Source organism: Sus scrofa, chromosome 1 (genome assembly GCF_000003025.6).
Source record: "Sus scrofa isolate TJ Tabasco breed Duroc chromosome 1, Sscrofa11.1, whole genome shotgun sequence".
Classification (NCBI taxonomy): domain Eukaryota; kingdom Metazoa; phylum Chordata; class Mammalia; order Artiodactyla; family Suidae; genus Sus; species Sus scrofa.
In genome coordinates this window covers 77,115,924-77,140,101 of record NC_010443.5, presented here as the reverse complement: position 1 = coordinate 77,140,101, position 24,178 = coordinate 77,115,924, and the positions used below count along the sequence as shown (strand labels likewise).

Here is a 24,178-nt window from a genome sequence, read left to right as displayed (position 1 = left end):
TATCCAGTTCTTTTGGTTTATTGCTATTCATGTTCCTCTCCCCAGTGAAATAACAATGCCCAAACACACACTTGAAAGACACATATGAAGCTTTAAAGGAAACAGCTTATTTCTCTTTTATTCAACACAGACTGTTTCCTTCACTTTAGTTATTTTTTTTTGTCGTCTTTTGTCTTTTTGTTGTTGTTGTTGCCATTTCTTGGGCCGCTCCAGCGGCATATGGAGGTTCCCAGGCTAGGGGTTGAATCAGAGCTGTAGCCACCGGCCTATGCCAGAGCCACAGCAACGCGGGATCCGAGCCGCGTCTGCAACCTACACCACAGCTCACGGCAACGCCGGATCGTCAACCCACTGAGCAAGGGCAGGGACCGAACCCGCAACCTCATGGTTCCTAGTCGGATTCATTAACCACTGCGCCACGACGGGAACTCCTTTTTTTTTTTTTTTTTTTTGTCGTCTTTTGTCTTTTTGTTGTTGTTGTTGTTGTTGCTATTTCTTGTACTTTAGTTATTTTACCTTGCCTCCTCTCTCCAGGGAATTCCATAAATACAATCACAAAGCCTTATAGAAATTTGCTAAAAATTTTTATTGTATTTACTGAGAATATCACATTCCACAGTAAAATGATCTTATCCTCCAAGTAATTACAAAGTTCTTTGAATTAAAAAGATTTTGGTTAGCTATATTAAATCGCATATTATTTAAAAATCAGCTATAAATTATACTCTTTAAAAAGAAACAAAATTTTTAAGAAGGTGAGTAATAAAATATTGCATACTAATGAAACCCAGCATAATTATGTCACATAGTGATCTATATTTAACAACTACTGTGCCCAAAATGGCATCCTGTGTAGGTAGATCGAGAAGCAGTCACACTGTGATGTGCAGCGTGCTCTTGGAATAATTTGGTTTTGATGTCTAAGATAAACATGCTTTTCTAACTTTGAAAATATGCAAAATAATTTAAAAGTTACTTTTCAGATAAACATTAAAATACAAGAAGCTGACATGAAAAATACAGGAGATACTTAAAATATCCAAGCTCTCTCTCGATAATATTGCAGGGTTCAGTTTGTCGTAGCTATAACCATCAGGCTAAAATAAACTTGTAGGAGAACAAAAAAAAAAATGACAAAATGCAAACTGATCAACCACTGTGCAATGCCTTTATAATCTTACCATTTCTCAAACCATAATATTTTAACAGTTACATGAGAAATTGTTACCAAAGGGATATTTAATTTTACTTTCTATAACTTCTAACAAGTCCCATTCTCCCTTCCACATACAAGTCATGTTAACAGTGGGATGGAATTATCATTAATTAACAGAGAACCCCGTGTACTCTAGTAGATTCTAAATGTATGGATTTCCTAATTAGGAAAATCATAGTGTGTATTGTTTTCCTAATTTTTTTTTTTTTTTTTGTCATTTTGCAATTTCTTGGGCCGCTCTTGCAGCATATGGAGGTTCCCGGGCTAGGGGTCATATCGGAGCTGTAGCCACTGGCCTACGCCAGAGCCACAGCAACACAGGATACAAGCCGCTCTGCAACCTACACCACAGCTCACGGCAACTCTGGATCGTTAACCCACTGAGCAAGGGCAGGGACCGAACCCGCAACCTCATGGTTCCTAGTCGGATTTGTTAACCACTGCACCACGACGGGAACTCCTGTTTTCCTAATTTATAAAGTCCTTATCAAATAGTGTTAAGGCAAAGTCTACAGAGACAGCCAAGTTAAATAAAAACCTGTGGTCCCTACTTCTTGTGCATCTTACTCACAGGTAGGGACTCAAGAGACCCACGTGGAATTTGGGTTGAGCTTTAGGCGTGTGTTAGAGTCAGCCACAACCATGATGCCGAGAGCCCTTGATAATGGTAGGTCTGAGATGTGCTGACACTGACCTAAATGTAGTCCTTACTTATTTAACTTTTTGTGTTAAATCTGAAAGGTGAGCAATGATACTTTCAGTGTCCATTTTTTAAAAAAAATGTAACTCATTATCCAGGTTCTAAGATTGATGACTCCCCAAACTCCAATCCTAGTCTGAAGAATAGCTTAAAGTATCTATTTAAACAGGCTCAAATAGAAAGCTAGTTTGTGTATATATGTTTATGTAAATATAAAATATACATAACATCTTTTTCACATACCCTCAGAGTTACAGAATACTTTGAATAGCTAACTTGGTGCTAGAAACATTGATGAAGGACTTTTTCTTTAAAGTCATTCCTTTGGGGGACTGCGTTCATCAAGTTTTCATTTGGTGATCTTTTTAAGTTTCACACTGCAACACCTTATGTACTGACACAAATTAGATACCTCTAAGTAGATAACCAAACTCAATAATTTGCTTTATGGAAGATTTTCTCCCTCGGCAACATGCATAAAACTAATAGATCTACAGATTTCCTGTTGTGTTATATATATAAAAGAAAAAATAGTTTTGCAAGGAATGTGAAATTTAGCTAGCACCAATTTTGGTCTAACCTTTCTCTGTAGGGGGAAAAAAAAAGGCATCAGTCTGTTCACAGCCTGGGGTCAAAATACAACACTCTGATAACAAACCCTGGGTCCCTAAAATAATATTCCAATATAGGGTGAATTATGGAAGATAAGTTGACCCATTACTTTCTAGCATATTGGAACATACTATAGAAAATTGCATTTAGGGAAAATCACAATAAAAACAAAGGTTTATATGTTTACACACACATTTAACAAACTGACTCTTCTAACAACTGACAGATACTGAAAAATATTATTCAGTGAAGAATAAATGTCATATATCAGAGGCTCCAAAATAGCATCACAGATATAATTTGATTTCTAAATGTTATTTTATATTGATAGTGACATCACGCACATGCTTAGTGACATTCAATTTCAAAATACTCTTATTAAAGCACCCTTAGGGAAAGGCTAGAAACATCTCAGAATAGACTGGGAATTTGTGGATTAATTCCTATATTACTGCCACACTTAACAACAGCATTTTCAAACACTCTAGCAAGACAGAAATTCACTGCCACAGTCCCTGTTCCATTAGGGAAAGGGTGCCTGTTACAGGAGTTGAACATGTAAGCTGTAAGGTTAAGGCACATGCAGACAATCTATTGTCAGAGATCATCCATCTTCCTGCTAAAGAATATACAAATGAAACAAGACCTCATCATCTAACTGCCAGGGTAATTTGAAAAGCCACTGGTGAAGCATATTAGTGAGTGTTCATTATTGTATATAGATGATAAATGTCTTCACAATTTTCCTTTTTCAGATCGTAGGCCACACATTAATTACATTAACTCTAATATTTCATCTTTGTTGCTTTCAAATCCATCTATCAGAACAAAGTACCAGGAGTTCCTGTTGTGGCGCAATGGTTGACGAATCCAACTAGGAACCATGAGGTTTCGGGTTCGATCCCTGGCCTTGCTCAGTGGGTTAAGGATCCGGCATTGCCGTGAGCTGTGGTGTAGGTTGCAGACATGGCTCAGATCCTGAGTTGCTGTGTCTCTGGTGTAGGCCAGTGGCTACAGCTCCGATTCGACCCCTAGCCTGGGAACCTCCATATGCCGTGGGAGCAGCCCTAAAAAAGGCAAAAAGGCAAAAAAAAAAAAAAAAAAAAAAAGAACAAAGTACCAAAGAATGATTCCTGATATTTTGACCCCCTTAGCTTGTACTCCCCTTGTCTTTTAATCCCAGAAACACCGTTAATTCACTTGTGATTAAGCAAGAATGATTAACTTGGGCTTTTAGTTGGACACTGAAAGCCAGGTAGGTGAACTGCCATGATCAAGTGAGCATCATGATTAAGCACTTAGAAAGGTTTTATTTCATTCTCAATATCTTTTCACGATACTAATAAAAAAATGGGAATCCTGTTTTATAAATGAGGTATCCTCCTTTATTATTTTATAGCTGTCAAAAAAAAGTACCATAGTGGATTTTGTTGAATGTGTAGAGGCCAAGATGATTAATGTTTACTTTCAAAATATTCATAATTTTTGTTATTTTATTTTTGCTTTTTTTCTTTTTTTTTTTAGTCGCACCCTCTGCATATGGAAGTTCCCAGCCTAGGGGTCAAATTAGAGCTACAGCTGCCAGCCTACACCACAGCCACAGCAACGCAGGATCTGAGCTGAATCTGGGACTGTCACCACAGCTCAGGGCAATGCCGGATCATTAACCCACTGAGGGAGGCCAGGGATCGAACCTGCATCCTTATGGATACTAGTTGGGTTCCTAACCTGCTGAGCCACAATGGGAACTTCATTAGTAATTTATAAAAGGACAAGATAAACTACTACGTCCCAAGTTTTGAGTGATTCAGAGATGTGGCAATGAATTATTTCATGGGTCTTTATTTGTCTGAGGAGTCTTATAAAATCCATATGTGTGGTAGTTCAATAATTATAAGTTGTGTGCAGGTTTCACATTTAGCTGTGGGCATTTGGCCCTTTATTCTTGAAAACTGTAACCTATCACCTATAGAGTATAAAATAAAGCATTAGTCTCTCTGCTAACAAATAAAGCAATAACCATGGCTCTGACTACCACATTACAGTGAACCCGGGAGCTGTGTGTTGCCTTTCTCCACCGTGTAATTCTTTGCTCCTTAATGTTTATGCCGGCAACAATGATGTTTTCAGAGTTAGAAATTTTCCAAAGAGTTTTAAATACTTATTTAAATTACTCACATATTTAAAAATTGGAGCTAATTGGCTTATACTTTCCACTTGTATCTCTAGACTCTGGGAAGTTACATACCATCTGCCATAAAGTATAATCCAGCCTAAGGCAGGTTCATTAGGAACCGCACCCCAGAGGCCCTCTGCATTCCAAAGCCTTCTTTCTCCAGGGTGTGCACTCAGGACTAAGATTGAGCAAAACTCGAATGGAATAGGAAAACCAAAGTAAAAAAAAAAAAAAAAATGCTCTCTGAAAATCCTTACATTAAGAACCGGACGGTCTTTTCTCTTAAAGCATTTACCTTAAACATTTAAATGAAGTTTTAGATGTTAGCACAAAAGATGACATTTATATGAAACTTATTCCCCTCCCCCAATTTTAGGCACATAAGTAAAACTTTTTTTCTGTGTACCTTTAGAACTCCTAAGTTGAAAGCTGAGAGCAAGCCATTCTCCAGGTTACACAAAATGGGATGGGGCTCCATCCTCTGAAACCACAGGGACCAGTAAGTAGTGCAGCTAAGCAACCAGAGGAACGAAGCAAGGATGTTAAGGACATAAAAACTCTCTAGAAGGTTTTAGAAGGACGTGGGGAAGTAAAGGGAAAAAGAATGATAAAGACAATAGGAAAAGAGTAAGAAAAAAGAGGCATAGGAAAGGGTATGAACGTGCACCACCAGAGGTCCTCAGAGCCACCCCTGCCACAGGTTGCCTACTCGTATCTCGCACCACATTTTCTATTCGGTCTTCTATTGACTTAACATCAGAGTCATCTGGATGTGAGACAGTTTACAAATAACAGTGGCACAAAATAAAAGGTTCTTAAGTGCAGTTAAAAGGATTAGATTACCAGAAGTAAGCATATGTTTACCTTACAACTAAGTGTACATTGACTTTAAAAGTGTAGGAAGTTGAAGCTAATAGTATTAAAAGTTTTTCCATACTAGGGCACGGGATCGACTGCGAACATGTATTAGCAGATAGCATATGTTCATGGAATGCAAATGAAGTCTTATTTCTGTTTATGAATTGAATTTGAAGCCTAATAGAAGCACTATACAATTTTCTGTGGAAATTACAAGTCTTATGGCAGAGCTATAAAGTATTGATGATTTATGAGGATTTATAAATTTTGAATATAGTATCAGTCATCTGGGTAGTTTATTGTTACTGAAATGGATGCATCCCAACAATATCCACTGCAATAAAAATATAACCAAGATGTTTCTGGAAAATCCCTGAGCATCTGTTCCAATAGTATCCAGTGTAGACTTTCTAGAAAGAGGAATAATTGCTCCTCTTCTTATGTTGGACTCAATGGCCAAAGCTTTGGAGAATTTGATGAGTCCTATCGGAATTAGGATGATGAGATAAGAAAGCAGAATTCTGTCTCTATTCTTTTCCTCTCAAAAAAATGTCTTCAATTGAATTAAAAAATGTAGGCCCATCAGGTCACTTAACTGCAATAATAATACTCTGTTCAGAAATCAGAAAGGGTTTACTTTGAAAGATTTGAGTAATACTTCTTGGTCTAAAACCTTTGTGAATGTTAGTTTTTTTGTATTTTCATCATTTGTACATTTTAGACTTTTAGAACTTGTACCACACATATTACTAAATATTTATTTTATGGGATTTAGCTTTTAAACCTTATATTATTATAGCACAGCCCTCTCCATAAGTCTATTTTAGTGAAGCTTTTTCAGTGCTATAGATCCTATTTCTTTCCATTAGACTGAAAACTGCATATATGTAGTATTATACAGAACACAATATTCTGAGATCTTTGTTTTATTATAAATACTTGTCACATTGCTCTTTTATGATGGGAAAATAACAAGGCAAGATCAAGTCTGAGTTTCATATTACTACTTTTTTTCCCCTCTAAAATCTGCCACATTTTGAAAGAAAAAACATTTTGGAGGTCTTTACAGAATAAATTTTCTACTTTAGATCCAATTCCTCTGTAAAATTGGGGGGGTGGTGGAGAGTGAGAAGTTTGTGCTGAAACTGTAGAAGAAAATATAATAGCAGGTTTGATAATTGCTCTTAATTGTATATTCGTGCTAATCGCAAAAGCACTAATAATAATGAGGAAATAATGTTTTGTATAACTGGGCACGAATAAATGAAGAACCTGATATCACATTATCATTTCTAAATCATTTTGTAGAAGCTTAAAATAAGAACATGAAAAGGCAGTATGATCAAATGTATTTCTTTTTTAATGCAACAGAACTTTAAAAAAAAAAAAACTACATTATCCAAGTCCCCTGAATATGAAATGTGGAAGTAATAAGTTGCACCTGTGTATATGGCAGAATAGGTTGCTGAATGTCTTCACCATCAGAATTATTTAATGAGTTCCCTGGTGGCCTAGTAGCAGCATTATCACTGCTGTGGCGCAGGTTCTGTTCCTGGCCCGGGAACTTCCTCCTGCCATTGGGGTGGGGGTGGAAATGCCTATTACAAATAAATTCCACATTTAGCATTTATATTTTGAACCTTTGAAGTTGTAGATAGCAAAGCTAATGCTGAAAGGAAAAGTTCTAGGTTTTCTGGCTGTTGTTTAACAGCCTCGTTTCCCTCTCCCTCTGCTTGCCCCCTCCCCCATCAACAGCTAGGAATCCATCTGCTTTCCAGGCGTCTCTGTCCTCAGCTAGAGACAAGAAATGGAAGGACCCTGCTTTTCACAAAGGATCAAAGCTGAAATGAAAAGCAGGGAGACAACAGGTTACAGTTCTCTCTCGCTCTTGTACAGAGAATTTAGAAAAAGACAACATTTTTCCGAGGTAAACAAGCTACATTTGAGGAAGATTTGTTATACATCTATATTTAGGGTTTAAATATGCTTTGCATATATATATACATACATATATGTATGTATATATATATGGTCTTTTTTTCTTTTTAGGGCTGCACCCACAGCACATGGAGGTTCCCAGGCTAGGGGTCTAAACAGAGCTGAAGTCACCAGCCTATGCCACAGTCACAGCCTCATCTGTGACCTACACCACAGCTCAAGGCAATGCCGGATCCTTAAGCCACTGGGCGAGGCCAGGGATCGACCCCATGTCCTCATGGATGCTAGTCGGGTTCGCTAACCACTGAGCCATGACAGGAACTCCAGCTTTGCATATTATTAACTTTTAAAGGCCTAAATAAGAAACAAAAATGTACTAGAATATAATTTGAGGGATAAGGGAAATGTTCATTTTGTTTTTTAGATGAGTATGGATCATGGCATGACTTCAGTTTTAATTAAATCTTAAAACTCTAAGAGCTTTTGTACATTTGTCTTTGCATAAATAGGAAAAAATACAGGGAATGTTAGTGGCGGGGGACACACTAGGATAAATACATACAAGTGTAAGCTTTTGCCATGAAGTTTTGGAAATGCAGGAATTGTTTAGCTTTATACATGCTTTTAACCTTTTAAAACCCATTATTTTCATAAACCAATTAGAGTAATTCTTTCAGAAATTGATGTTTTCATCTAGAGCCATCACCATGAATGTGCCTGATCTCGTCAGAAATAGATATTTTCTTCAGAGATGGTTTTTTCTTTTTCCCATTTGTGCCTAAAACTGCAACTTGGTAACATGTTTGGTAAGACTTTGTTTGTTTGTTTATTTATTGTCTTTTTGCCTTTTCTAGGGCCGCTCCCTCGGCATATGGAGGTTCCCAGGCTAGGGGTCAAATTGGAGCTGTAGCCACCAGCCTACGCCAGAGCCACAGCAACTCAGGATCTGAGCCACTTCTGCGACCTACACCACAGCTCATGGCAACGCCAGATCCTTAACCCACTGAGCAAGGCCAGGGATCAAACCCACAACCTCATGGTTCCTACTCAGATTCAATAACCACTGAGCCATGACGGGAACTCCCAAGACTTTGTTTAAATATCAGGTCCTAGCGCAACGAATTCAGAAGTCAGAAAAAATCTAAGTTAAAATTGCCAGACTATCTTTTAATTATTCTGTTTTACTTTATTGTTATAATTTAAACAAATTCAGAAATTTGGGGTGTTTCTGGTTACTTGAATAGAACACACTGCAAACCTGAAGGGGAAAAATTGTCAATGGGAGAAATGTCTGGTTTCTGACCTGATCTGCCCTTAAGAGCAGGATCCTGTTCATCTGCACATACTGATTCTGAATATACTGTTAGCACCTGCTCCAGGAAGGTCTCTTGACACTGGAGCAAGATGGAATAACTTAATAATTCCATAGCTTATTTTAACATAGACTTGAGACGGAAGTAGATCTGCTATTATCTAGAATCCAAGCTTAAGAAGTTTCCAAATAGCAGAAGAAATTAAAACAAACACCAAAAATAAAAACACCATGTGAGATAACAAACAATATACCCAGCCCTAATCGAATCACAACCCTTTCAATATAGCTTGAGGTATTTTTAAATATTTGTACAAGCTAAATAGCGTTCACAGTTTCCAAAGTTGCTTTTACTGAGATAGCTTCATATTCTTGCAATATTTGACTTTGAGACGTGTTTTCTTGTCCATGAAAACTGAGTCTCTGCCCTCAGACTCACGGAAATATGGGACAGCTATTCAGTAGCAGAAAATGGTTCTTGTAGTAAATAAGGGTTCCAGTTCCCAATTATTGTGCTATTCCTAGGATGTGATTAAAAAAATAAGAAATTTGCCATTCATATAAAAGGAAAACTTGCTTAAACTTCTGAAAGCAAGTCCAGTCTGGTGGAGGTATATAAGACATTAAATAACAGAGTCAGATTCTTTCTTAAAGATTCCAGATGAGCTTGACAGCAGAGAATTCTGGTTCTCCAACATTTTCTCCATCTTTTCTTCTCCAGCGGTTTTACTGATCTCTCTTTGCTTCTTAATATGGAGCCAAGGGATGAAACAAAGGACAACACCTCCAATAATGGGAGGGATCCCAGCGAGGTAGAATGCCACATCATAGGAGCCCAACTTGTCACGGAGTAACCCTGGGAAGGGAAAAAACTGTCACCAAGAGAGAACAAGTATGGCCCTTAGGGTTCTCTCATTAGTCACACCGATGGCCTCACGGCAACCTAGTAACTTCATCTCAGCAGGACTAGTTCAAATATCTCAGCAGACTTTTTTTTTTTTTTTTTTTTTTTTGCCATTTCTTGGGCCACTCCCAAGGCATATGGAGGTTCCCAGGCTGGGCTCGAATCAGAGCTGTAGCCGCCGACCTACACCACAGCCACGGCCACATTGGATCCAAGTCCCATCTGCGACCTACACCACAGCTCCCAGCAATGCTGGATCCTTAACCCACTAAGCAAGGCCAGGGATCGAACCCAAAACCTCATGGTTCCTAGTCGGATTTGTTAACCACTGAGCCACGATGGGAACTCCTCAGCAGACATTTTTAAGGAAATGGGTCTGAAATATAAACCTTTTCTTGATATGAGGAAGAAAATGATGTCATTTCTTTCATCTTGTTCTAAGTCTCTGACAGGCCTCTGGGTTTTCCTCCTAAGATATTACATGGAAAAAATATTTGCAACCAAACTTTGGCTTTCTCAGAACCCTTCAGAGGCCACCTGAGCTATTCTGACACATGGCCAAAGGCTCTACTTCAGCTGAAGGTGGACGGGACCACCAAGCTCAAACTTTTCTCAGACTTCAGAAGGTCTACATTTCAAATCTTTCTTGGGCCTGTTTATGAAAAAATATGAAACTATTTCAAATTGGAACCCAGAGACGGGATTAAGATGGCAGAATAGAAGGACTGGAGCTCAACTTCTCTCCTAAAAACAACAAAATTCACAACTAAAGACTGAGCACTCTTCACTCAAATGGACCGGAAACCCATGCCCTACTCCAGAAGAAAAAGAGGAGGCCACATCAAGAGGTAGGAGGGGTGATTTCGTGATATAAACAACCCCATACCTCCCGGGTGGGAAGCTCCACAGACTGAAAACTAACTGGCTCACAGAGACTCACCTGTAGGAGTGAGAGTTCTGAGCCCCACATCAAACCCTCACATGCTGGGATCTGTCACTGGGAGAAAGAGCCCCTGGAGCATCTGGCATTGAAGGCCAGTGGGGCTTGTGCGCAGGAGCTCCACAGGACTGGGGGAAACAGAGACCCCATTCTTAAAAGGCGCACACAGACTTTCACGTGCACTAGGTCCCAGGGCAGAGTGAGGTCTCCACAGGAACCTAGGTCAAACCTGACTGCAGTTCTTGGAGGATATCATGGGAAAACAGGGGTGAATGTGGCTTGTTGTGAGGGAAGGACATTGAAGGCAAAGCTCTTGGGAATATTCAGCAGTTGCCTTTCTCTGGAGGTGGCCATTTTGGGAAAATCTGGCCCCACCTGTCAGTCAGTGCTGAGAAGCCCCAGGGCAAACAACAACCCAGGTGGGATCACAGCCCCGCCCCTCAGTAAACAGGCTACTTAAAGACCCCTCAGGCACACAGCAGCCTCTAATCCCATCCAGAGACTAAGCCCCACCCACAGAGGGATTAGAATTGGCTTCACCTACCAGTGGGCAGGCATCAGCCCCTCCCATCAGGAAGCCTACAGCAAGCCCCCCATACAGACTTCAGCCACAAGGGGGGCAGACACCAGAAGTAAGAGAGGCTACAACTCTATTATCTGTAAAAAGGTCACCACATCAAAAACCTATAAAAATGAAAAGACAGAGAACTATAACTCAGATGAGGGAGAAAGGAAAAACCCCAGAAAATCAGCTAAGCGATGAGGAGATTCTCAACCTCCAGGAAAAAGACTTTAGACTGTTGATGCTGAAGATGATGCAAGACATTGGAAATAAACTGGAGGCAAAGATGGATAACTTATAGGAAACACTAACCAAAGAGATACAAGATATAAAGCATAAGAAGAGATGCAAAATACAGTAACTGAAATAAAAAACTCACTACAAGCAGCTAACAGCAGAATACAGGAGGCAGAAGAATGAATAAGCGAGGTGGAGGACAGATTAGAAGAAATTATGGATGCAGAACAGAAAAGAGAAAAAAGATTGAAAAAAAAATGAAGAGAGTCTCAGGGAACTCTGGGACAATGTTAAACGCACCAACATCCTTATTATAGGGGTGCCAGAAGGAGGAGAGAGAGAGAAGGGGACAGAAAAAAATATTCCAAGAGATAATAGCCAAAAACTTCCCTAACATGGGAAAGGAACCACTCACTCAAATCCAGGAGGCACAATGAGTACCATATAAAATAAACCCAAGGAGGAACACACCGAGACACATAATAATCCAGCTGACCAAAATTAAAGACAAAGAGAAAATCTCGAAAGCAGCTAGGGAAAAGAAACAAGTAACATACAAGGGAACCCCAATAAGGTTATTGAAAGATTTTTCAGCAGAAACTCTGCAGGCCAGAAGGGAGTGGCATGATATACTTAACGTGATGAAAGGAAAAAACCTCCAACCAAGAATACTTTACCCAGCAAGGCTCTCATTCAGATTTGAAGGAGAAATAAAAACCTTCTCAGATAAGCAAAAGCTGAGAGAATTCAGCAACACTAAACCAGCCTTACAACAAATACTAAAGGAACGTCTCTAGGCAGGAAAGAAAAGATCAGCAACAGGAAACAAAAATTCCACAAATGACAAGGCTCACCAGTAAAGGTATATATACAGTAAAGATACGAAATCATCTATGCAGAGTTATACCATCAAAACCAGAAATCATGAGAAGAGGTGGTACAAATGCAGGACACTATAGATGAACCTGCAATTAAGAGAACAACAACTTAAAACAATCTCATATACATATAGACTCTTACATCAAAACTTCAGAATAACTGCAAGCCAAAAATCTACAATTGATACACAAACAAGGAATCTCTGGAGAAGAAATATATCTCATAGTAAGTAAGTGCATAATCCACCATGAAGGGGGTCATTTGACATCATTCTTGGAATGCTGAAGTCTTCTTAGATCTGATTCTGATTTCCTCTCCATCAAAGAACTTATGATAATTATAATTAAATAATGCCACTGTACAATTAAATAATACAGTTCTATAATTGTATTATTAATAACCATTTCTCTCCATGGTACAATGTAAAGTCTATAATGTCTTGTTTATCACATCACCTAGAATGGTGTAATGTCTTTATTGAAGAATCAATGAGATGGAACAAATTGTGAGGACACATTTATATAGTTACACTGTTTTTTAACCAACTTATGCATTGTATATTTTACTTATTTTCAGAGGGTGTATTATTTTTGTTATGCTTACCAGTTACCAGCTTATTCTTTTTACTATGCTATATAAAATATTTAATGGCATATAAGGCTTTCTTCTTTATAAATTTTAGTTGCATAATATAACAATTTAATATAATGCTAATTTTTAAAGAAAAATTGAAATGTAATAGATAAAACTAAGTAGCAAAGATGAAAGCCATAAAATTGGGATAAAGTATAGAATAAATTTCCTATTTGTCTCAGCATATTTTCCATTCCACTTCTCCAGTGGGAGTCACTTAATCTGTTTCTTAAGATCCACGATATAATAATCTGTGTGAATGTAACTGTGTGTAAATGTATGTATTTTATTCTGTAAAAAAATAAAAATAGAAATACTCCAGGTCAAAAAAATAATAATAAAAAAATAAAGACTGGTCTAAAGTAAAAAAAAAAAAAAAAATTGGAACCCAAAACATGAAAAATTCCTCTTTTATTCTTGGTCTGTCTGTCAGATTCACTTCTAGAAGCAAACACCGTTCCTATGAAGTGCTGCTTGTAATCTGCTGGAGACTTGGAAACCTTGACAAACTAAGCAAGTTAGATGCAAAAATACTGTAGGTAATATGTGACAGGGGGGAGAGGTGGAAAACTGGATGGTTCTACAGGGGACTATCATCTTTAAAACTTAAGGTGGAGTTCCCGTCGTGGCTCAGTGGTTAACGAATCCGACTAGGAACTATGAGGTTTCGGGTTCGATCCCTGGCCTTGCTCAGTGGTGAAGAATCTGGTGTTGCCGTGAGCTGTGATGTAGGTTGCAGACGTGGCTCGGATCCCAAGTCGCTGTGGCTGTGGTGTAGGTCGGCGGCTACAGCTCCGATTCGACCCCTAGCCTGGGAACCTCCATATGCCATGAGTGTGGCCCTAGAAAAGGCCAAAAAAGGAGGGGAAAAAAAAAAGACCTTAGGTTTTATTTGGTCTGCTTAGTCATGGCTCTGCTTGCTTGATTCATAACTAGGTTCCCAACTGGCAAAGTTGCAGATGTGTGTGATTCTGAATGTGAGAATGAACTGAACTGAACTTTCACTGAGCCTCTCACATACCAGACACAGATAATAGTACATACATTTAAATTTTATAATTTTATCAAATCTTACGATAATTTACACTGGTACCCAATTAATACTGAACATGAAACATCTTTGTACTATCGTTCAGAGGATTTTTTTTTTTTTTTTTTGCTTTGTTGGGCTGCACCCATGGCATATGGACATTTCCAGGCTAGGGGTCCAATCAGAGCTACAGCTGCCAGCCTACACCACAGCCACAGCAATGCCAGATCCTTAACCCACTGAGTGAGGCCAGGGATCAAACCCTCAACCTCATGGTTCCTAGTCAGATTCGTTTCCACTGTGCCACAATGGGAACTCTCCTCATTCAGAAGATGTTTATTTTTTTTTAATTTATTTTTTATTTATTTATTTATTTATTTATTTTTGTCTTTTTGCTATTTCTTGGGCCGCTCCCTCGGCATATGGAGGTTACCATGCTAGGGGTCGAATCGGAGCTGTAGCTTCCAGCCTACACCAGAGCCACAGCAACGCAGGATCCGAGCCTCGTCTGCAACCTACACCACAGCTCACGGCAACGCCGGATCGTTAACCCACTGAGTAAGGGCAGGGACCGAACCCGCAACCTCATGGTTCCTAGTCGGATTCGTTAACCACTGCGCCACGACGGGAACTCCCTCATTCAGAAGATTTTTAAAGCTGAAATTCACGTAACATAAAATTCACCATTTTAGTGGCATTTTGCATATTCACAGTGTTGTACAACTACCGCCTCGATTTAGTTCCAAAATATTTTTATCACACCAGAAGGAAATTCTATACATATTATGCAGTTACTCCCTAATCCCCCTTCCCTCCACCTTACTGGCAACCATCAGTCTGTTCTCTGTCTCTTTGGATTTACCTATTCTGAATATGAGTCCATTTATGTGACCTTTTGTATTTGACTTATTTGACTTAGCATAATATCTGAAGTGCATCTACCTGGTAGCATGTATTAGTACAGTACTTGATTCCTTTTTATAGCTGATTAATACTCCATTGTATGGATATTTTGTTTATCCATTTATCTGCTGATGGATATTTGGGTGGTTCCTACCCTTATTTTTCATTATTTCTCAGAGGGATATGATCTCTTACACAAAGCATACACATTTAAAAACCTTTCAGAAAGAATCTTCACCTCTTCTAAAAAAGGATTCCTATTCCTTGAAAAGACATACTAAGTATATACAGGAACTATGAAAACTAAAGTACAGAAGCAAACTGCTCCATATTTTGTTGCGTATTTTACCAATAAGGATAAGAAGGGCTCCTCAGCAAAGTTTTCCAATGTGCCATCTACAGCTAGTCTTACTATGTTATAGATATGGCATATACAAAAGCAAGAGACGAGTAACCAATACACTGTAATATATTTAACATATAAGTGAGACCTACGGGAGAAAATGCTGTAATTTAATATAATTTACCTGCAATGGGTGGGCCCACAGTCATGGGTATAGACATGAATCCGAGCAGAAATCCAATGGCTTGGGAGACATCCTGGGCACCAACTAACTCGAAGGCAATGGGCGCCATAATGGAAATGAAGCATCCATCGAAGAGACCCATGATGAGACAGACAGCAATGAGGGCCCCAAAGATGCTGCACAGCGGAATCATCATGGACATCAGACCAATGAAAAAAAAGGAGAGGACCTAGGACAGACACCAAAATGTCACCTCAGCTCTCTGGAAAAGGGAGCAGTGTCAGGATTACTGAGTGACATGCTTAGGACTTTTAAGTGGTTACCGGTTAGTCACCTCCCCCACCCAGTTCACTCTGATTTTATATGCATAATCAACTCCCATAATCATCTCCTGTGACTTTCTTAGCACTTCGTCAGTATTTGCATTAAGGAACAAGAGGAAAGTCTATTTCTATATACTTTGTATATACTTTCTAGGCCGTAAGCTCTTTGAGGTCAGAATGTGTACAAAAGTCATCTTGGGACTACAGTATAAGGCTTAAGGATCTTGTACCTTGTCAGTGCTCAATAAGTATTTGCTCTTTGATTAACAGCTCTTTGAAATCAGCTCAAATGCACTCATCAAATATATGATTTATTTATTTATTTTTTAAAACATTTGATTTAAAACTTTTACCTCTGAAACTGTATGCACTTATCATTACTAGTCCTTTGCACAATGAAAATATGCCACCCAGATTTGTCCTTCACATAACAGAGCTTCCAGTTTGGGGAATACGGTGGTATAAGTTTTAGATATTTAGGAGTTTCCATGGTGGTGCAGTGGAAACCAACCTGACTAGTAGCCATGAGGCTGTAGGTTCAATCTCTGGCCTCGCTCAGTGAGTTAAAGGATCCGGCGTTGCCGTCAGCAGTGATGTAGGTCGCAGATGTGGCTAGGATCCCGAGATGCTGTGGCTGTGGTGCAGGCTGGCAGCTGCAGCTCCGATTAGACCCCTAGTCTGAGAAGTTCCATATTCCATGGGTGCAGCCCTAAAGAAAATTTAAAAAAAAAAAAAAAAAAAAAACCTGTTAAATTTTTAAAACAATCATTATTGTTAGTTATTTAAAAGCAAAATTTCTTGTTTTTCCCTTAAGAATTGTATTTATAGAAATTTACACATTTATTCTTTAGCATTTCTCAGAAAATAGCTAGCCATTTTTACCTTATTTGTAGCTGTAACAGTGAGAAAGGCTGCTTTTTCCCAGCAGGTGAGATTATCTGGGATGTAGATACATTGGGAGGTGCGGGGGCCAAGCCGGCGAGGACATGCCTGTTTCCCACACAGGGACCCTCCAGCCACACGGAGCACAGGCTTACTGGCACATTGCACAGAGGGGCTCACCACTCCCCCAAATACCTGCTCATCTATAGATACTGGGCCCCAGTTTGAAAGGTGAATAAATTTGGTATTACATACAATCTTTTTCCTCCGAACACAGTAGCTCTGGTTAGATTTAAAGAAGGGATTCAAAGGTTCCTAATTCTCTTCTAGGCTCTGCCACTGACATTGGCATAGACTGGTGAAGTCTTGCTTGCTTTTGTTTCTTAAAAACATCCATACAAGGAGACATCTTTTGTCAATGTTATAGGCTCTACAGGAATAACCTCCTGCTTGAATTAGTTTATGTACCCAAGAATGAAAAAAAAATATTTTTTTCCTATTACCTTTCCCATTTCTGTCATAAAGAGAGTGTTTTTGGAGAAATGTCAGTGGGTATTTTGCTCAGGAAAACATACGGCTGCAGAGGATAAATGAGCTGCACCTGAATAAGCAGAAGGCACTTTCAGAGGCAGACGCACAACGGGCCACAGTTAGAATCAAGTGTTGCTCCTATAAATATATTCAATATAAAGTTTCCAGATTTTCGGGGCTTCTGGCTAGGAACCCAGTAGCTGGCAGCAGAGGCCTGCAGGCCGGTCCATCACACTAAAGGGAAGTGTTGAGGCCACAGCCAAGTGGTTGGCTTCTTCTAAAGCACACCCATCCATTGCAAATGCTTCACAGGGAGTCTGTTCGGCTTGCCCCACTGTTTCTGCTGGAGGAGGAACTGGCCCCAGTGCCACAGCCTCAGTGAGAATAATCATTTCCTTATTCAGGCCAGGGAGTTGCTAAATATTTGGATACCATTTTGGAAATGCTTATGTTTGGTAAACCTCTATCCCAAAGTATCTTCAGAAAAACATAAAATGCTCAAATGAACAACAACAAAAAAGGAACAAAACGACCCCCCCCCAAAAAAAACTGGGGAACACTTAGCAGTTCTTTCCACTTCAATCAGAAGAGAAGCTTACATAGGAAGATAGATCTCAAAGTTTTTTTTTTTTTTAAGGACTGTACTTGCGACACATAGAAGTTCCCAGGCTATGGGACAAATCGGAGCCACAGCCACCAGCCTACACCACAGCCACAACAATGCCAGATCCAAGCCGTGTCCACAGCTCATGGCAACACTGGATCCCCAACCCACTGAGTGGGGCCAGGGATTGAACCTGAGTCCTCATGGATACTCATTGGGTTTGTTACTGCTGAGCCACGATGGGAATTCCTGAAAGGAAGTAATTTTTCTAAATTATAAAAAAATTGTCTTAATTACAAAAGTTATTCAGGAGTACATTCTTGAAAAAGTTCAAATCTTAGAAAAATAAACACAGTAATATCTTAGAAAAATGTAGACAGTGATATATGAAAGTCTTCTTCCCTCAAGCCCCTCCACTCTCAACCCTGCCCACATTCCTTGTCAAGGATAACCTCTCAACAATTTGATGATCCTCCCAGACCATTCCTGTGCACACACGTTATTGGGTTTGTCTACTCTATGTCCAGAGATGTGGTGTCCACACTTCAGTAGCTCCATGGCACAGAGAAATCTGACACAACGGGGAAGTGATCTAAATCCAGAATTTTCAATTCTTTCACTAGAGTTACAACTTCCTCACCTTTGAAAAACACTCTCACACTTTTGAAACAGTTACGTATTAAAGACACAAATCTGCAGTAATTTAATGGTGACTAGAAAGACAGGCCTTTGAAGTTAAGAAAGATGGTCAAAAGATACCAGGACACACCTTTCCTCTCCCAAGAAAGTACCCCGGAACCTCTTTGAAGATTTTCTTTAACTATTTTTTTTCTGTATAGTATGGTTCAGTCATCTCCTCCCTCAGCACTTAGAATTGTTAGACTGAAAATACCAGGAACAGGACTTTGATAGAAGTTTAAATACAGAACTCTTAAGCAAAAGTGTAAGATATATTTGTGACCTATAAACAAAGATGTCCAAACCAGGATAAGCAAAATCGCCTTACTCGAGACCTGATCCAGGATCTGCTTCAGTTAAAACATCATCTAAGCAAGGATTTATTTGTGATCCGCTCTAGTGGCACTTTACACAAGCTGTCACCATGCAGCATCACACAGCTCTCTGTCCGATCTGGAGACCAGTCATATCTCAGCCCAGAGCCTGCGCTTTTCTGCTCTGCCGCCTCCCAAATCCAAGGTGACTGTGCTCCAGAGAAGGCCATGTGGCAGGTTGTGAAGTGTGTTCTGGGCCTGGCTGCTACTCAAACCCAGTGTCACAGGGACTGGAGGGGATGAGAACTACCAAGACCCCACACGGCTGAGCTGTAACTGATGAAAGCGGGGGGAGGCTTGTCTGAGGAGACACATGCCAATGAAGACCAGGCAAAGAAGGTGCGTTCCAACCCTTAAATGCTGGGCCAAAGGGCGGATGCCCAGGCAGGGCGAGAGGGAGAGAAAAGGAATAAGCATGCAGGCAGCACTGGAGCTGGTCGAAGCGGAGAAGACAGAGCCGAGAATCAGAAACCTCACTGGGAGTTCCCGTGGTGGCTCAGCAGTTAACAAACCCAACTAGCATCAGTGAGGACTCAGGTTCGATCCCTGACCTTGCTCAGTGGGTTAAGGATCCGGCATTGCCATGAGCTGTGGCGTAGGCCGCAGACTCAGCTCGGATCCCGTGTTGCCGTGACCATGGCGTAGACGGCAGCTACAGCTCCGACTGGACCCCTAGCCTGGGAACCTCCATATGTTGAGGGTGTGGTCCTAAAAGGACAAAGAAAAAAAAAAACCTCACTGAAGTCTGATAGGGCAGCAGGAAAGAGGACAGAGCTATGGGGAGTGATGTGGAGGCGGGAGCCCAGCTGCCTATGGGGCGTGGCCTGTACTGGCTCCTGTACCACTATGTCACAGCATGGAGCCGGCGCTGGCTCCCCGAAGCACAGGACACACTGGAGGCCTCTCTGGTCTGCAGGTGTCTCGCCTGTGACTCAGCATGTGCTGCCATATGTGTACCACACATGGTTGAAAAAAACCAGAGACAACCTAAAAGAAGCCAGGTTGTGGTGAGCCTTCCATCCCAAATGAAATTCCTGACTCCTAACTCACTGCTGTGTAACCACAGACCAGACGTGGGATGAGTTAGCAAAGGCTACATTTTCTTCTGTAAATTACATGAAACACTAACATATGTGCCCCCAAAATGTTGTAAATGGCCTGACTGCCCCACCTTTAGGGGGGAACTCGCTAGAGTTGTTTTGGAGTACAGTGTTGATTTTAAATGTACCAGGACTTCATCTATCGTAGCCCCGTAGTCTGGGCCTCCATCATCTCTAACCTGGACACACTGATCTCCTAACTGGGCGCACTCCCTGCTTACACTTTTGCTTCCCTCCCAGTAATCCATCCTCCACACGCAGAGCAGCCGCTGTGACTTTAAGATATAAAATCACTTCATTCTCCAACAAAGACGTACTACACTTAAAGGGAAAACCCTTCATCTTGGATGTCAAGGCCCTGTTTAATGTGGCCCCTCCTCCTGCTGAGCCGTGCTCCCTCCAGCCTGGTCCAGGCCACTCTCCCTGTCTTCTCAAGTCCCCAGACACGCCCAGCTTTTTCCCGTGTCAAGTCTGGCTCCAGGAACTCAGGGACCATGTCTGTCTTGTTAGTATCACCCCACCAGCATCTAGGATGGTGCCTGGGGCACAGGAGGCACTCAATTTTGTGTGTGTGTGTGTGTCTTTTTAGGCCTGCAACCGAGGCACATGGAGGTTCCTAGGCTAGGGGTTGAATGGGAGCTGCATCTGCTAGCCTAGATCACAGCCAGATCCAAGCTGCATCTGTGACCTACATCACAGTTCACAGCAACACCAAATCCTTAACCTACTGAGTGAGGCCAGAGATAGAATCGAGTTCTCATGGGATACTAGTTGGGTTCATGAGCACTGAGCCACCTTGGGAATTCCAGAATTTTTTTTAGTAAATCAAAGGAAACCAGAAGTCTGTAATACAACAGTTGTCCATTAGAGGGCGACGTTGATACTTGAGCCATGTTCGCTAAATGTTGGACAGGGATATTCACAGTTAGGTATTAATAAAAGGGGGAATGATCATCGCACCGTAACTACTTTAAAAAGTGGCATTCTACCAGCTGTCTGAATTTCCTTCCAGCTGTGTGATGACAGGATTCTTCCTGTGGCTGACTCCCGGCCTGGACATAAACACAGGCACCTACAGTGAGGCAGTCTCTCTGATCCTCAGCATTATCATCCCTAAGTGGAAGTAGTGCTGGTCCCCTCCTCAAAGGGCTGGACAGGAAATAAAGGAGATGATGTATGTGGGGCACTTCGTTCCCTGTCCAGCATGCGGAGGGGTGGCTGTTACTTCACATCAATCAGTGGCAATTTATCTGTAATCAATACCTCTTCCAATCTTTGTCTTGCGCCCAAGTCCCACCTTTCCTCCTAGGCCCTGCTCACATACCGCCTCTTATCTCTACAGTGAGCCGATGTGCCCTCCCCAGCCCCAAGTTCCCCTTTGGCTCCCTTTTACCTCCTTTCACAGCCAGGCTCTTGGACAAAGTTGCCTACATTTCCACTTAATCAGCTGGTCATGATCAGTCTTTTGCACCTGCCACCCCACTGAAACTTCTCTATCTTAAATCCAGTGAAAACCTTTCCATCTTTAATGGGACTGCCTTCGCACTACTGACCCTACTGACTACTCCTGCCCCCAGAACCACCATGTGCCCCACTTTTTCCGATCAGTTTGGCCACGCCCTTCACGTCTCCCTTCCACACTCTCCAGTCACCCCACACAAGCCCATGAATCCCACAGTCCCACAGATCTCTTAGCCACACTCTTTCATGAGCTCCATCCAAACTCAGCTTGGCTTCCCCACAAGCACTGCAAACTTAAAATGACAAAAACGAACTCATCATCTCTAAGTTACTGAATTATGGATCTTGATAAAATGGCAAAACCCTCCACGGCTTCCTGAGTCACAAATCTCAGGCCCAGCTTAGGTGGCTCCACTGAATTCGCATTCCCTGTACCCATATTTTACTCTGTTTGATCCCAACATCTCTGCTCTGGTTCTTCCTGCCTAGACTGTTTCAATCTTTTTCTTTGCCTCCACATTCTTTTAGGATAAGAGATTTATTGAAATGTAATTTAACATGCCATAGAATTCACCCATTTAAAGTGAACAATTCACAGTGGGGTTTAGTGCATTAATAAGGTTGTATAAACTTCACTACTGTCTAGTTTTATTTTTATTTTATTTTATTTATTTATTTTGTCTTTTTAGGACCACGCTCATGGTATATGGAAGTTCCCAGGCCAGGGGTTGAACCAGAGCTGTAGCTGCCGGCCTACACCACAGCCACAGCAACGTGGGATCCGAGCCAAGTCTACGACCTATACCCCAGCTCATGGCAACACCGGATCCTTAACCCACTGAGCGAGGTCAGGGATCAAACCTGCAACCTCATCGTTCCTAGTCGGATTCATTAACCACTGAGCCACAACAGGAACTCCTGAAATTTATAAAATATAATTCATGTCCTCTCACTCCCTTGCTTGAAATCCCTAATGGCTCCTGGTAGATCTCAGGACAGGCCTCAGCCTCTTTCATGTTCATAAAAGCCCTTCCCGACTTACCCCTGCCTAACCCCCAGCAGTCATTCTGCTATTCTCTCCTTAGTCCATTCAAACATTCCGCTTCCTGGACATAACAGACAATGTCACACTTCCATCTCTTTGCCATGTGGTTTCCTCTGCTTAAACACGTTTCCCTACTTTTTTTTTTTTTTTGGTTTTTAGGGCCACCCCTGAGGCATATGGAGGTTCCCAGGCTAGAGGGTCGAATTGGAGCTACAGCTACTGGCCTACGCCAGAGCCACAGCAAGGTGGGATCCAAGGCTCGTCTGTGACCTACAGCACAGCTCATGGCAATGCTGGTTCCTTAACCCACTGAGCAAGGCCAAGGATCGAACCTGTGTCCTCATGGATCCTAGTCAGGTTCATTGACAGCTGAGCCATGAAGGGAACTCCCACACCCTTCCCTACTTTTCCTAGCCATTTAAATCTATTTAACTATATTACTCGCCTCTTAATACTCCACCAACCCAGGAAGGTTGCTCAGACCTTTCCTGGGCTATGTTTCTCTGGCCCCTACCTAGCCTACCCAGTATACCTCTGTGCTGCAGCACCACTTTGTCTGTCTTCCCGGGAGACCACTGGCTACTGAGCGCACAGACCAGGTTTCACCTGTAGCATCCAGCACAGTATCTGGCATGGAGGAGTCACTGAAATCTTTGTCAAGTGAATGTTTTTTTGTTTTTTGTTTTTTGGGTTTTTTTTGTCTTTTGTCTTTTTGTTGTTGTTGTTGTTGTTGTTGCTATTTCTTGGGCCGCTCCCGCGGCATATGGAGGTTCCCAGGCTAGGGGTTGAATCGGAGCTGTAGCCACCGGCCTACGCCAGAGCCACAGCAACTCGGGATCCGAGCCGAGTCTGCAACCTACACCACAGCTCACGGCAACGCCGGATCCTTAACCCACTGAGCAAGGGCAGGGACCGAACCCGCAACCTCATGGTTCCTAGTCGGATTCGTTAACCACTGCGCCACGACGGGAACTCCTCAAGTGAATGTTAATATGATCTTGGAATAGCACGCCCTGCCACACCCAGAAGGCAATCTGCAGTAAAGAAACTCAAAAGACACCCCCCCGCCCCCCAGATTTCATAAGGTATTGCAAAAGGCACATGACTATGAGAACTATGCCAAAAATAAACCATTCTTAGAAAAAGCAATAGGCAAAAAACATTTTGGTTGGGTGGATTTCCATGACAAAACATGGAAGATTGTAGTCTGTTCGCCAGTTTCTCATGTTGAAAACCCAACACTCATAACTAATTATGCCCTTGAAAAACTGCTTGTAAAAATAGCTAGGTTCTAAAAAATTCTCATTTTTACCGAAGAATTTAAGCAAATGAGTAAATATAGTGAGCCATTAGGTGACAAGGAAAAATGTCCTGGGGGTGGGGGGAAAGGCTTATTAAGCAAGTACCTGTAGATAAACTTTCTTCACGCCAGGCACATAATCAGCAATCCGGCCGAAAAGCAGCCGTCCGACTCCGGAAGTGATACCAATGCACATGAGAACCACCTCTTTATTCTTCTCATCTTGAAACCTGTCATTCATATGTTTCATCTGCAGACCAGAGAGAAAGAAGCCACAGTGAACCTGGCAGGAAAACCTGATGAGCTTTGAAGCTTTCTGCAAATGCCTTGGGGTCTTGACCATGTTATCGACCCTTACCCACCTCCAAGTTTCTATTTTTCTGTGATAATTTCTCATGAGAACACATGAAGAAAAGCTAACATGGTTTACCTTGTATAAATAAGATTTTTTTT

General features: G+C 41.2%; 1 protein-coding gene across 2 annotated transcripts in view; it reads right to left on the bottom strand.

Moving 5' to 3' along the window:
- SLC16A10 (solute carrier family 16 member 10) overlaps positions 568 to 24,178 on the bottom strand; it is a 141,176-nt gene continuing 117,565 nt past the window's right edge. Inside the window, exons 4-6 of one of the 2 annotated variants that reach the window (XM_021091212.1) lie at positions 23,832 to 23,975; positions 15,428 to 15,656; positions 568 to 9,668 (exon numbers count right to left, since the gene is read on the bottom strand). In XM_021091212.1, coding sequence (XP_020946871.1) covers positions 9,436 to 9,668; positions 15,428 to 15,656; positions 23,832 to 23,975 — 606 coding nt within the window. In that variant the 3' untranslated portion in view covers positions 568 to 9,435. The remainder of the gene's footprint in view (positions 9,669 to 15,427; positions 15,657 to 23,831; positions 23,976 to 24,178) is intronic. The other variant, XM_021091215.1, reaches the window with a different exon arrangement.